The sequence below is a fragment of the Mobula hypostoma genome, chromosome 3 (assembly GCF_963921235.1).
Source record: "Mobula hypostoma chromosome 3, sMobHyp1.1, whole genome shotgun sequence".
In the NCBI taxonomy this organism is placed as follows: domain Eukaryota; kingdom Metazoa; phylum Chordata; class Chondrichthyes; order Myliobatiformes; family Myliobatidae; genus Mobula; species Mobula hypostoma.
In genome coordinates this window covers 30,665,059-30,680,072 of record NC_086099.1, presented here as the reverse complement: position 1 = coordinate 30,680,072, position 15,014 = coordinate 30,665,059, and the positions used below count along the sequence as shown (strand labels likewise).

Here is a 15,014-nt window from a genome sequence, read left to right as displayed (position 1 = left end):
TCCTGGCTGCAACTCAGTTGAGTCTCTAGCTGCAGTTTCCATTGATACAGCAATTTCAACTGCTCTTTTTAATGGGAGTTGTGCTTCAGTTAGGAGTTGTTTTTTTGAACGCTTTCTTGTGCGATTCCACAAACTAAACTATCTCTACATGTATCATTAAGTTCATTACTGAGCTCACAATGCTCAGAGAATTTCTTCCATTCAGCCATGTATGCTGAAATGTTCTACAATTAACAATGGTTTTGGTTCTAAATGTTCTCACATTACTTTCACGATATCAGCAAAACTCACTTTGGCTGGCTTGGTTGGAGCAATTAAACTTTGAAGCAAATTGTTTACAGTGCCACTAATGATGTTCAACAAAACTGGCACTCACTTTTCATTGGCTATTTCATTTCCTTTAAAATACTGCTCCATTCACTCTGTATATATCAGCTAGTTATTTGTGTGCAGTCGAATGCATCTATCTTTCCAATGACACCAACCATTTCTGCTCTTTTTTAAAAACTTAGGATAGTTATCACCTGGTACGCAGTTTATGAGCCTGTGAATTCATCCATTTTCTTGCTTTTATTTAACAAACGTCTCTCTGCGCTTTAACAGGAAGTTAGTCATCTTGGATTTGTTTAAAATGTCCTAGTCACCACTCCAAGGTATAAAACTGATTGAAGGGAAAACATGGACCCAGGAGATCCGTATCTTAATTTTATTTTCTTACTTTTAGCGAGGTGTACACATATGGCATTCACATACTTTTACATGTAACACATATGAATTATTTAAACTAAAATATTTAATCAACCAATATATTTACAAGAGTACAGACAATGTTTTGGGCCAAGAACCTTTATCTGGAGTCCTCAGCTCAAAATTTCGACGGTACTCTTTTCTGTAGATGCTGTCTGGCCTGCTGAGTTCTTCCAGCATTGGGTAGTTGCTGCTTGGATTTCCAGTATCTGCAGATATTCTCTTTGTTTTGGAATATATTTTCAATATATTGTCGTCAACTCATGAAAGTGTAGTTGTTCATAAGGTTGTCATTGCAAGATGTGGAAGTAGATTGCAGATACTGCAGCTGCCCAAGCTGGGACCGGGCCAGATTCGAACTCAGGACCATCTGCCTCAAAGTCCAGTGCTGATGCCACTACACCACCAATACACAATGCACGCCACAGATATCATTAGATACCTGTAGAAAATATTGTTGAAAGCCAACTGTCCACACTACTTCTTCTCCACTGACTACATTATCCAGGCTATTTATGCAAACAAACATAATGGGAGAACTTTGCTTATTACGTTTGTTTCCTTTGTTAAGCAGTAAACATAAGATGCCAGTTACTACTTGAAAGTTTATTTTTGCTCACGTTGTAATTTGTTTCATATGGTTTAATATTGTTGATATAAGCCTGCTGTTCAAAATATTTGTATTCTGGCAATATCCCATATAACTTGTACCTGAGCCTTTACTATAATCTCGGTTGAAACCAGTACAATATTAAGTTACTAAATGCCAAAAAGTAGCATGTATTTTAAGACATTGTGAAAGAGAATTGAGTAAATCGATTGCCACCACAATTACCATGGCGATATTTAGCCAAGCATGAATACACTTGCTCCATAATCGTAAAAACATATGCGTTAAATTTCATTTGTGTTGCCATGTGGTCATTTGGCTAAGCAGAATCATACTGTACAGCAGTATAATCAACCCATTGTCCCCTTGCCAATTCTTTGAAGGATTATCCAATTAGTCCCAGCACTACTCTTTGTTAATAACCCTAAGGGCCCTGATAGCCCTACCTTCTTTAGGTATGTATCCAATTCCCCTATGAAAGTTACTGTTTCATCTGTTTATGCTGCCCACTGAAAAACATTCTAGATTATAATAACTTGCTTCATAATCCCCATCACATCTTTCTAGTTCATTTGCTAATTATTGTAAATTTAACAATCATCTATCATTGCTGAGCTTTGTGCCAGTAAAAAACTGTTGGTCATGTACTCTTGTGTTATTATTCCCTGTGCTATAAGCACTATGATTGATTTTGGGTAATGATATCATGTCAGGTATTCCGGAAGTAAATTTCAGATGATTTATAAACCCTTTATTGTATCAAGTAATTATTGTGGGATTAGTTTTCAAAGTGTCTAGTTTGGAACAATTTCGCGCCTAAAGCTACAAATTTCCACTATTGCAGACGGTAAAATACACTTACATTTGTACAATTTTCACTGCAGCGGCTGATATAGTTCTCTAGTCCTTTGGTCTTTACTTAAGCATACTAAAGCACAAAGACTTGTTTTCTGTTAATAATGAACATCTGTTTTATGTACTATGTACAGTACTTAAGTTGTAATGTACATTATGTTTTATAGAATTGCTTTTATACTTGTATTTTTTTGTTTTTTTTTGATTTTTATTGTGTTCTTGATGTGTATTGTGGTTTTTTCTGCTGCATTGGATCTAAAGGAACAATCATTTTACCCTCTATTACAATTGTGCGCTGAAATTTGATAGTGAACAATCTTGAATCTTAAATTGTGCTGAACCTAAACCAATTTTGTCCAGAATTAATTTCAAAAATATGGAACTGAGTTACACCACAGCAAAGCCAATGTTACACAGTGAGCTTCTCGCCCACTATGGATGTGGACGGATTATACATTCTCTTTCATTCACCAGCTTGTGCAAGATTTATTGATTCTCACAACAACAGAGGAAACCAGTTTATTTTATTTGAATCCAACGATAAAGAAAGAAACCTTCAAACGTGATCTTCATTACTATTCACTCTCCTATATCCTTTGCTGGGTGGTAGGAGAGTGCTGATGAAAATAAGATTTTCTATTAAAAACTATTCCTGTGCTTGCTTAAACTGTCTGCTGAAATCACTACCCAAGCACAGCGACAAGGAATTACCTAGTATGCAAAGTATTCAATGGTTCACTGGTTCAATTTAATATCAGAGAATGTATACAGTATACAACTTGAAATTCTTCCTCTTTGGGAAGAGAAGGGGAGAGGGAGGGGGGAGGGAGAGGGAGAGGGAGATCGGCCCTGCAATAATGAGAGGGGAGACAAATAGCTCACTGGTCTGTCGCTACAACCTGCCGTGTCACTTGTCTGAGTTCCCCGGCTCGAGGACCAACAGACTCTCACCCACTGTTGAGAGAGAGAGGGAGATCGCTCGAGTGCAGGGGCCTTCCCTTGACGGCAGCATTTCACCACCTGCTATTTCGATGTTTGAGGGCTTTCAAATACCAACAGACAGCAACTAAAAAAGTTATTAAGAAGGTAAAGAAGGAATAGGAAAGTACGGTGGATATTAAAGAGGATACCAAAAGTTTCTTCAGATACATAAAGTGTAAAAGAGAGGTGGGAGTGGATATCGAACCACTGGAAAACAATGTTATAGAGGTAGTAATGGAGAGCAACAAAATAGCAGATGAACTGAAACCATCGAAACCATAGAAAAACTACAGCACAGAAACAGGCCTTTTGGCCCTTCTTGGCTGTGCCGAACCATTTTCTGCCTAGTCCCACTGACCTGCACACGGACCATATCCCTCCATACAGCTCCCACCCATGTATCTGTCCAATTTATTCTTAAATGTTAAAAAAGAACCCGCATTTACCACCTCATCTGGCAGCTCATTCCACACTCCCACCACTCTCTGTGTGAAGAAGCCCCCCCTAATGTTTACTTTAAACTTTTCCCCCTTCACCCCGAAGAAGTATTTTGCATCAGTCTTCATTGTGGAAGACTCCAGCAGTATGGTGTAAGTTCCAGGTGTCTGGGATCATAAAGTGTATGAAGTTACCATTACTAGGGAGAAGGTTATTGGGCAACTGAAAGGTCTGAATGTAGCTAAGTCACCTGGACCAGATGGTGTACAACCCAGAGTTCTGAAAGAGGTGGCTGAAGGGTGGAGCCATCAGTAATGGTCTGTCAAGAATCACTAGATTCTGGAATGGTTCCAGGAGACTGGAAATGTTGCAAATGTCACTCGACTCTTCAAGAAGGGAGAGAGGCAGAAGAAAGGAAATTATGGGCCAGTTAGTCTGTCCTCAGTGGTTGGGGAGATGCTGGAGTCAATTGTTAAGGATGTGATTTCAGGGTACTAGGAATTCTTTGTCTATTCTGCTTGTTATTTCTTCAAAGGAGAATCGGTTGATGTTATGTGTTTGGATTTTCAGAAGGCCTTTGACAAAGAGCCACATATGAGGCTGCTTAACAAGCTACGAGCCCATGGTATTACAGGGAAGATTCGAGCATGGATAAAGCAGTGGCTGACTAGCAGGAGGCAAATTGTGGGAATAAAGGGACCCTTCTCTGGTTGGCTGCCAGTGACTAGTAGTGTTCCAAAAGGGTCTGTGTTGGGACCGATTCTTTTTATGTGAAGTTAATGATTTGGATGATGGAATTGATGGCTTTGCTGCAAAGTTTGCAGATGATTTGAAGATAGCTGGAAGGGCAGGTAGTTTTGAGGAAATAGAGAGGCTACAGAAGGACCAAGATAGATTAGGAGAATGGACAAAGAAGTGGCAGATGGAGTACAGTGTTGGGAAGTGTTTGGTCATGCACATTGGTAGGAGAAATGAAAGGGTTGTTTATTTTCTAAATGGAGAAGCAACACAAAAACAAAATGAAGCACAAAGGGACTTGGGAGTGCTTGTGCAGGATTCCTTAAAGGTTAATTTTCAGGATGTCTGTGATGAAGAAGGCAAATGCAATGTTAGCATTCATTTCAAGAGGACTAGAATATAAAAGCAAGGGTTTAATGTTAAGACTTTATAAAGCACTAGCAAAGCCTCACTTGGAGTATTGTGAGCAGTTTTGTGCCCGTTATCCTAGAAACCATTTGCTGAAACTGGAGAAGATTCACAAAAATGATTCCAGGTTTGAGCAGCCTGTCATATGAAGAGCGTTGATGGCTCTGGGCTTGTATTCACTAGATTTCAGTAGAGTGAGGGGTGACCTCATTGAAACCTATAAAATGGTGAAAGGCTTTGATGGAGTGGATATGGAGAGGATATTTCCTATGGTGGGAGAGACTAAAATGAGAGGACACAGCCTCCGAATAGAGGGGCGTCCTTTTAGAACTGAGATGAGGAGGAATTCTTTAGCCAGAGAGTGGTGAAGCTATGGAATTCAGTGCCACAGGCAGCTGCAGAGGCCAAGTCTTCATGTATATTTAAGGCAGAGGCTGATAGATTCTTGATTGGTCAGTGCTTGAGGAATATGGGGAGAAAGCAGGAGACTGGGGCTTAAAGGGAAATTGAATTGGCCATGATGAAATGGCTGAGCAGACTTGATGGGCCAAATGGCCTAATCCTGCTTCTATGTCTTATTGTCTTAACATTCTGTTACATCATTAAATTAAACAATCACGTTATAATATAACTGTACAACATTTTTCTAATAAAACATGAATGTTGATAATCATAAACATTAATACTTTTTCTGAAGCTTGCTTTCAGTGAACACAGTGGAGTGGAGAAATACCATAAATGTAAGCAGTGTTGTGGAGAAGTCACTCCACAATGGACACATGGGTTTACAGAATAGCTGAAAGTTTTTGCTCATCATTTTTAGAAGCTGTTAAAAATTACAAAACTTTTAAAAACAATAGAAATGGAATTTTTTAAAAAAACAATGGAAAGGGAAAGATTTTGATTGGGGGGAGAATGACAGACAGTTACTAGTTTAAAATTGCATAAGGCGAGAGGTAGAGAAACTAATGGTTTGACACAGTGCCTTGAAGCTGAAACTTTTAAATGATTTTTGTAGTATTCACAGGCTTTGACTGAAAGAATTATTACTGTGTACCTGTGTAGTCTGATGGCCTTGAACTTGCTGAAACATGCAAGGAGATAAAAGCATCAATTTGGTTTATTCTTTGAGAGTTCTGCTGTCAAACCTATATAAGGAAATAAGAATCTCAGTGAATTTTCAGAGTGAAAGGTTCTATGGCAACAATAATATTTCACTTTACTACACCATACTGTTAAAAAATCAGAATTTTTCTCATGTTAGCTTCAACTAATGCTGTGCTTGTGTTTGCACATTCAGGTGGAAACAATTGGAGATGCCTATATGGTTGTGTCCGGGCTCCCAGTACGGAATGGGAAACTCCATGCGCGAGAGATTGCTAGAATGTCCTTAGCATTACTGGATGCTGTGAGATCGTTTAAAATACGACACAAGCCCAAAGAACAGCTAAAGCTAAGAATAGGCATGCACACAGGTAAATCACCTTAATATCTGTTGTGGTTTTCATTAGGAATACATAGGTTTTCTTTAGAGATTCTGCTATTCAGAGCATTGCTTGGCAACACCCTTTACTGGCTGTGATTCTGCAGGGGTTCTATTCTTTCTCCTTGGGTCATAGTTACAATGTGCATACTAACGGACTTTTATTTATTTTGCCTTTTTCCAATCAAAAGTCTCATGCAATGAAACTGCGTTTTAGCAAGGTACCACGCCAAGGTCAGTACCTATAACATTCCACACTGACTTTAGAAGAAATATTAGAAAAATGGAAGTTTCCTGTCATTGGCTTGGTGAGATTTTTGTGGTAATCAGTGGTAGATATTTAACTAAGGGCTTTGAGTCATGAAGAAAGCTTCGTCGAGTCAGGACTGAGGAACAAAAACTGAGAAAGGATATGGTGCAGAATTTTTAAATAAAAAAGAATTTGGATATGTGCAGTTTGACCATTTCACTTGATGTGTAAGATAGTGGTTAGGGGATAAAAAGATTAAGTAAAATTAGCTTCAATGCTATGAATCAACTACTGGACTAAACTTGAGGAACAAAAAAAACAGAACTAAACAAATTCCCATGAGATGCGTTTTCAGTTTTATATATATAAATTGTTAATTAGTTCAACTATTTTTATTTGATCATAGAATATGAATGTCATTGGGATGGCTATAATTTATTGCCCATCCCTAATTGTCTTTCAAACGAATGGCAGTGTTTTGGAGTCAAACATAGATCAGACCAGGTAAGGCTGACAGGTTTTTGAAGCAGCTTCTTCCCAACCGCCATCAGATTCCTGAACAGCCCATGCTCACTACCTCGCTATTCCGCTCCTGCCCTATTTATTCATTTTGTATTTTTAAGTCTTGGTCTGTATTGCCACCATAAAACAACAAGTTTCATGACATTATGCATCAAGATAATAAATCTGATTCTGATTTGCTGAAGGGCACTGGTGAATCCCAGGGGTTGCGCTGAAGGAATTGGTTTTTTGATACAGCCTCTGCAACTGCTAGCCAACTGGTCTAAAACTGCTTAATTTATTAGACCAATGACTCCTTAACCAAGAACAGTTTCCTTTTTCCACTGCCCCCATCCCATCAACCTTCTGTAAAACCACTTCCTGAATTGTTCTTCACTGTTTACAATATCCCATTATGGCTCCACCCTGGAATCATGGCCATCTCTTAAGGCAACCTTACAGTTAAAAATGGGGCATGAAATTTGTTTCACCTTGGGAGTGAATTAATTTTTCTTTACCAAGTGAAAGTAGACAAATTTGTTGCCAAAGAAAACATACATATTGGAGTTATTTAGGAAGACATGTTTTAAATGATTCATTGCTTGTGCTTGTTCCAAAAAGTTCCACAGTGAAATATACTGTTGTGTGTAAAAGATGATTTTAATGATTCAAGAATAATTGGGAACCATTTTTCTTTTTGCTTACTTCACCAGGTCCAGTGTGTGCTGGGGTTGTTGGGTTAAAAATGCCACGTTATTGTCTATTTGGAGACACTGTTAATACAGCATCTCGTATGGAATCTACTGGAGAGGGTAAGCATTTATTAAGAAAAAATATTTTTAGAAGTTGTTCATTTTATCTAATGTATATGTATAAAGAGTGTTTTTATTTTGAATATTTTAAGATATTCATTGGAAATTATAAAAACTGCTGATTGAAGACTTAGATTTTTTGATGTAGCCAAAAATTAGAACTAGAGCTTACAGAAATTAGAATAGGTGATATTTCAATGTACTCTTCCATAACAGTGTAAAATCTCGTTAATTTTCATTTGAGGTTGATTGTCAACCAAAGGAATGAAGGGACAAAGTGACCGGGAGGTTGTAGGTAATCTAATCAGCCATAAACCCACTGAGTATTGGAAGTGGCTCACAGATACAATATTCTTTTCCAGTCTACTATTACAGCATATCCTACATTTTGATTATCCTGCCACTGAAATCACGTCCAACTCCATTGCTCCTGATTTATAATTGCTGCACTTGGTAGCGGTTCTAAGACTCTGTTTCTTAAATCCTTCCCATTACCCCAAATCACAAAAGCCACCATTGGATTACTGTATTTTTCATTGTATAGACACTTGTCCTGGTATTAATTTAAAATTAGGCTAGCAGCCATGGAAATGGAATGTTGTTACCATTTAAATGTATTTAACTTGGAGACTTCAGAATTCTTTCCGGAGTACTCTTCATAGCTTCCCTGGTCCAAAGACTGTGCAAAGATTAAATCTTCCAGTGTTAGAGCTGCTGAGGTGTTTATTCACTGGGAACCTCAGCAGTGACACTGATTGCAGCACTGGAATCACTTTTATGACCATACCAGCTACTTGGGGGTGGATCATAGATCTCGGGATACTTTCCCTGCAGATTTTGGCTGATTAGTTATAGATTTATACGGCACACAAACAGGGTCTACAGCCCAACTCATCCATGCTGGCCTGGTTGCCTACCTGAGCGAGCTCCATTTCACACCTCATATACCCCATATCTAAACCTTACTATGTGCTTGTCCAAATGTCTTTTAAATGTTGTAATCGGATCTACCTTTACCACTTTTTCCAGACAGCTCATTACAAATACCCCATCATCCTCTGTGTGAAAATGTTGCCCCTCAGGTGCTCTTTAAAGCTTTCGTCTCTTACCTTAAATCTATGTCTTCTAGATTTAGACCCGTACTCTGAGAAAAAGACAGTAACCATTCATTTTATCTATGCCCCTCATGATATTATGTACTTCTGTAAAGTCACTCCTCACTATCTCACTCCAGTCTATAGCCCCATTCTCTCCTTATAGCTCAAGTTTTTCAGTCCTAGTAACCTCCTTGTGAATTTTTTCTACTTATTTTTCCAGCCTAGAGAGACATCCCTCCTGTAGCTGGAACTTCTAACAATACTCCAAGTGTGGTCTCACCAATGTTTAATATAGCAGTAATATGATGCCCCAGCTCTTGAACTCAGTGGCCTGACCAATGGAGAATAGCATACCAATCACCTTCATCACTTTGTGTGGCCACTTTCAGGGAATGATGTACTTGTACCCCAATGACTCTCTGTTCTACAAAATTGTCCAGGGTTCTCACATTTACTTTCTATGTCCTTTTTTCACATGGATATGGGACAAACAGCATGGGAAATGGAACTAGCTCAGGTTGGTAACTTTGCTGGCATAAATGAGTTGGTCTGAAAGACCTGTTCATGTGCTGTATCAGTCTTTAACTAATAAGCCAAAATCTGCAGAAGAACATGTCCTGAAATCGGTCATCATCATATCTTGTCAAACCAGACAGCCAGCCACTCTAGTGTTTGGTTGATGTTGAGCAGGTCAGTGTCAGCTAAATCAAGTGAGAGTGGGCAGTTGCACAGAACGTGTTCAATGTTCTGCACCCTTTCGCCACACTCACAGGATTCGCTGGTCTTTAAACCCCACTTCACCATATTGTCTCCCGTCCTACAAACTCCCGCTCTCGCTCTGTTGAGAGTGCACCACTTCCGTCTGTCAACAGTGCCCCGTCTGGTAACATTTCTGTGGGGTCTTGCACTGTATTGTTTGGTGGGGTTCTGGCTTCTGTTTGTTGCCAGAGGTCAATCCTGTATGTTTGGGAGGATGTTCCGTGCAGTAATTCCTCCACTGTAGCAAAGCTTTTCCTCGATTTCAGGCGGTTGGAAACTGGCACATGTGATGTAGTGGGTGCCGTGGATCCGAGTTCTGTTTACCTTTTTCAATTTTTGTTGTAATGAGCCTTCGGATCTCTGGGGGAGCAATGCCTGCAAGTCTGTAAATGATGTTAGTGGGTGTGGGGTGCAGTGTGCCCGTGATTATTCAGCAGGCTTCGTTAAGCAATGGGTCTATTTTCTTCGCATGGGCTGATCTGCCCCACACAGGTGCACAGTATTCTGCAGGTGCATAGCAGAGTGCGAGGGCAGTTGATCTAAGTGTGTGAGCATTAGCTCCCCGTTTCGTGCCTGCTAATTTTTTCAAGAGAGAATTGCAAGAGCCAACTTTCCCTTGGAGTTTTTGGATGTGGGTGGCAAATGAGAGCGTCCTATCCAGTGTCACGCCGAGGTAAATTGGAGTCGGATGGTGTTCGAGCTCCTTCCCACACCAGAAGATCTTGAGTTTCCAAGCTGCTTCTCGATTCCTCAGGTGGAATGCACACACTTGAGTTTTTGATGAATTTGGGTTCAGAGACCATATTTCATAATACTGCTTCATTACTTCGAGGACTGCTGTAAATCGTACTTCAACGTCTTGGAAGGAGTTGGCTTGTGTTGCTATGCATAGGTCGTCTGCATAGATAAACCTGCATGTGTTAAGAAAGGTTGGTTGGTCGTTTGTGTAGACATTAAATAGTAGAGGTGCCAGAACTGATCCTTGTGGTAGTCCGTTCTTTTGTGGCCGCCACCTATTCTTAATTCCATTCATTTCTACATAAAATCTATGATTTTCGAGGAGGCTTCTTATTACTTTGACTCTGGTTTCGTTCTTTAACATTTTACATAATTTCAGTAGAAGGCCTCTGTGATTCACAGTGTTGTATGCTGCTGTTAAGTCAACGAATACTGCCCCTGTAATTTATTGCATTTCACCTGAAATCGGTGATCTACCCCAAGTGGCCAGCATGGCCATAATAACATTTCTAGTGCTTTCATCAGTGTCCCAATGAATGAATGTCTCAGTTGCTCAGTGTTGAAAAGTTTAATTTGGTTTGGTTTAATTTATCAAAATGGAAGGTTTTGCCCTTACCAGAGTTAAATTCTATCTGCCATTCCTTGGTCTACTTGCTCAGTTGGTCTAGATTGTGTTGGATTTTAAATAACCACCTTTGCTATCCACCATACCACCAATTTTATAATTATCCACAAACTTACCAACCATGCAAATATATTGTCATCCAAATTCTTCATATCGATGAAGAACAACAGAGGACGCAGCATTGACCCCTGGTGCACATACACACTGCTAGTCACATACATACAGTGTGGGAACCTAACCTCTGCTACCATCCACAATAACGCATACAAAGAGCTGGAGGAACACAGCGGGTTAGGCAGCATCTATGGAAAGGAATAAAGAGTTGATGTTCTGGGCTAAGACCCTTCATCAGGGCATCCTCTGTCTCCTTCGACCAAACCAACAATTAAGCAATATTTGGCCTTTTTGCTATGCACAGTTTTTGGCTTGCTGAAAGTGAATGAAATCCAATTTATAGGTGCATCCATCAACAAAAAGTGGGAAAAATTCAATCCAGTCAATTCCTGCCCTAACTTGTTCATCAGCAAAATGACGGCAAGGGCATTGACAGTACCTGCAAACTAAATTTACTCCATACTGAATAGTTTGGATTCCTCTCTAGCTACTCTGTGCTCGACTACGTGTAGAGAAAGGAACGGTACAGTACACTGCAGGTCCTTTGATCCACGGTGTTGTGCAGAATTTTTAACCTACTCCAAGATCAATCAAACCCTTCCCTTCCAAATAGCCCTCTATTTTTCTTTCATCTATGTGCTTATCTAAGTGCCTCTTGAACATCCGTAATGTATCTGTCTCTACCACCATCCTAAACCAGGTACCTCCTGTAGCTAATAAAGTGACTACTGAATATATGTTCACTTGTCTTCTGCTGCTGTAGCCCATCTGTGTTGTGGGTTCAGAGAGGCTCTTCTGCACATCACCTTTGTAACGTGTGGTTATTTGAATTACTGTCGGCTTGATCCAGTCTTGTCTGACTCCTCTGACTGCTCTCATTAACAAGGCATTTCCACCCACAGAACTGCCACTTAATGGATTTTTTTTTCGTTTCAAGCACCATTCTCTGTGAACTAAACACTTTCGTGCGTGAAAACCCCAGGAGATCAGCAGTTTCTGAAATTCTCAAACCACCCTGCCTGGCACCGACAATCATTCCATCGTCAAAGTCACTTAGATCACATTATTATCTCATTCTGATGATTGGTTTCGGCAACAACTGAACCCCTTGACCATGTCTGCATGCTTTTAAGTGTTGTGCTGCTGCCACATGATTGGCTGGTTATATATTCACATTAACAAACAGCTGTATAGGTATCCCTCATAAGGTGGCCACTGAGTGTATGTTTGAAAACTACACCAGCAAACTGGTGATGAGTTGACAGCGGCAGGAGATATATTCTTCCAGGAAAACTGCATCTGAGCCATGAGGATCAGGAATGTCAGCAACTCAGTCTTTATCTGCCACCGCAACAGGCATTCCTCCAATGTGAATTCCTTCCTGCTGCATTCACTTGAGAAAACTCTGCCACAACCCACTACCTCCCCCTACCTTTAACCGATGATTCCAAAGCATCCTTCCTCTACTCCTCCAACTAATGGAGAAGCTTCTTCTTCCAAAAGATGGAAATGAACAGTGTATCTATTCTGTGCACAGTTCAGGTTGATGGAGATTATTGCCAGTGGTCCTCAGCTGTTGCCTTTTTTTTGCTGGTTTTAATACTAACCACTGAATTTGCCTATTAATTTGGCCAGCTATGAGAAGAACAAGAGATTGGCCGCAGAATAAAGTAATTATAGTAGGGTTATGTTATATTTGGCAAGACCTTTACCTGTTCAGAATTTCATAGTTTCATGTCTGCAACCTCCTATCTGGTTATTTATCAAGACCTTTATTGTGAATGGTTGGTGCTGGAATCATGCTGGCATCCTGCTGACCCCCTCTCGCCCCTTGTGATTTAATACCCAGTCAATGGGACCCAAAGAGCACTTGTACCAATGTGAGCCTTGCACCAAGTAGCTGGAACAAAACCTAAGGACTATAAATTCAGTAATTTGTGAAGCGTGTAAATTCATGATTATTTTTGTAGTAGGACTCAGAAGAAAAAGTTCTAAATGGCAGTAAAAAATATTTTATTTTGATTGAAAATGTGTTAATAGTTAAATCTGTAACATTCTTTGGACTAATTTATGAACTAAAATAGATCTGAGGACAGCCATCCTGGAAATTGACTTTGAGTTACTATACCCTTGAAATGTGATAGTCAACTTAGTCGGCTGCAAGAGCCCTCAGAGGCCATATCCAAGCTAAGATAAACCCTTAAGCTAAACAGTTCCTGAAATTAGAACCACATAAAGAATTTGGCAGCAAAAGCTAAAACACAAAAATCAATTTAAAGAAAACTAGTCTCGAGTACATTTCTGTTTTCATCTCATTGTTGACATTTACCTTTGTTGTTAGCATTGAAAATCCACGTATCCTCAATGACCAAGAATGTTTTGGATGAATTCAAAAGTTTTAAACTGGAACTCCGTGGAGACGTTGAAATGAAGGTAAATTTATATCCAGATTAGGTATAGCATGATGGTAATCTCAGAATCATGGTTATTGTTGCTATGAATGGAACATGAGCCATCTAGAAAATTTTAAACGATGAAGGATCGATGCTAACAATACCTTTTGGTATTGACAGTGACATAACGGTGGTTATAAATTCATACTTCATTCGAAGTTCAACTGAGGTGCAGTTCTTGCTAAAGAAAGATTGAACAATGCAATTAAATGATGTGGTGATCTCCATGACATTTTTTTTAGAGTATCCCATAGGTTATGAAGTATCTTTGAAACATGACTGCTGAATATTTAATTTTTAACCTCATATTTAATTTTTTGCCCAGTTAAAAAAAAATTACCCTGAAATCCTATTGCTACTATGCAAAGAATTTGACAAAAGATTTAAATAATGAAAAAAACAGTACATCCCCATTCTTTGAAGTTTCACATGTAGTAAAGGCAGAAATCCCACATGGTCAGTAAATGATTGGATGGACTGCCTGCCCATTGTGTTTTGTAAAATTTCTGCAATTAATGAAAATTGTAAAAATATTATCAACAGATGATCTGATGTTTTGGTTTATCATCCAAGCATTGGAGATTAAAGTCGTAGTAGAAAGGTTCATAAATTCTAGATCTCTAGAGCAAGGGTTCCCAACCTTTTTTAATGCCATAGACCAATGCCATTAAAGTAAGGGGTCTATGGACCCCCTGCTCTAGAGTATGCTTCATCAACAGAGAGTGCAGCCATATTGAGTAGTCTCAGTGATCCAAAATAAATTGAAAAACTGATTTAGACTGTCAGTTTGCGTTGAGGCAATGAACATATAAAAGACTGGCGCAGAACTAGGCCATTTGGCCCATCGTGTCTGCTCCACCATTTTATCATGGCTGATCCATTTTTCCTCGCAGCCCCAATCTCCTGCCTTTCTCCCCCCCCCCCGCCCACCTCCAAATCCCTTCATGCCCTGACAAATCAAGAATCTATCAACTGCTGTCTTAAATGTACATAAAGACTTGGCCTCTACAGCTGCCTGTGGCAAGAAATTCCACAGATTCACCACTCTCTGGTTAAAGAAATTCCTCTATTCTGAAGCTATGTCCTCTGGTCTTAGACACTCCCACCATAGGAAGCAACCTCTTCACATCCACTATATTGAGGCCTTTAAAATTCAAAACCCTTCATTCTCCTGAATTCCAGTGAATAGAGCCCAGAGCTATCAAATGCTCTTCATATGAAAAGTCATTTAATCCTGGAATCATTTTCATGAACCTCCTTTGAACCGTATCCAGCTTCAGCACATCCTTTCTAAGATAAGAGGCCCAAAAATGCTCACAATACTTCAAGTGAGGCCTCACCAGTGCCTATAGAGTCTCAACATCATCACCCTCGCTGTTATATTCTAGTCCTCTCGGAATGAATG

The 15,014-nt window shown here is 39.5% G+C and overlaps 1 protein-coding gene across 1 annotated transcript in view; it reads left to right on the top strand.

The window, feature by feature from the left end:
* npr2 (natriuretic peptide receptor 2) overlaps positions 1-15,014 on the top strand; it is a 160,107-nt gene that overhangs the window by 131,972 nt on the left and 13,121 nt on the right. The window contains exons 20-22 of the mRNA XM_063042843.1: positions 6,078-6,252; positions 7,725-7,823; positions 13,498-13,589. Of these exons, the coding sequence (XP_062898913.1) occupies positions 6,078-6,252; positions 7,725-7,823; positions 13,498-13,589 (366 nt within the window). The remainder of the gene's footprint in view (positions 1-6,077; positions 6,253-7,724; positions 7,824-13,497; positions 13,590-15,014) is intronic.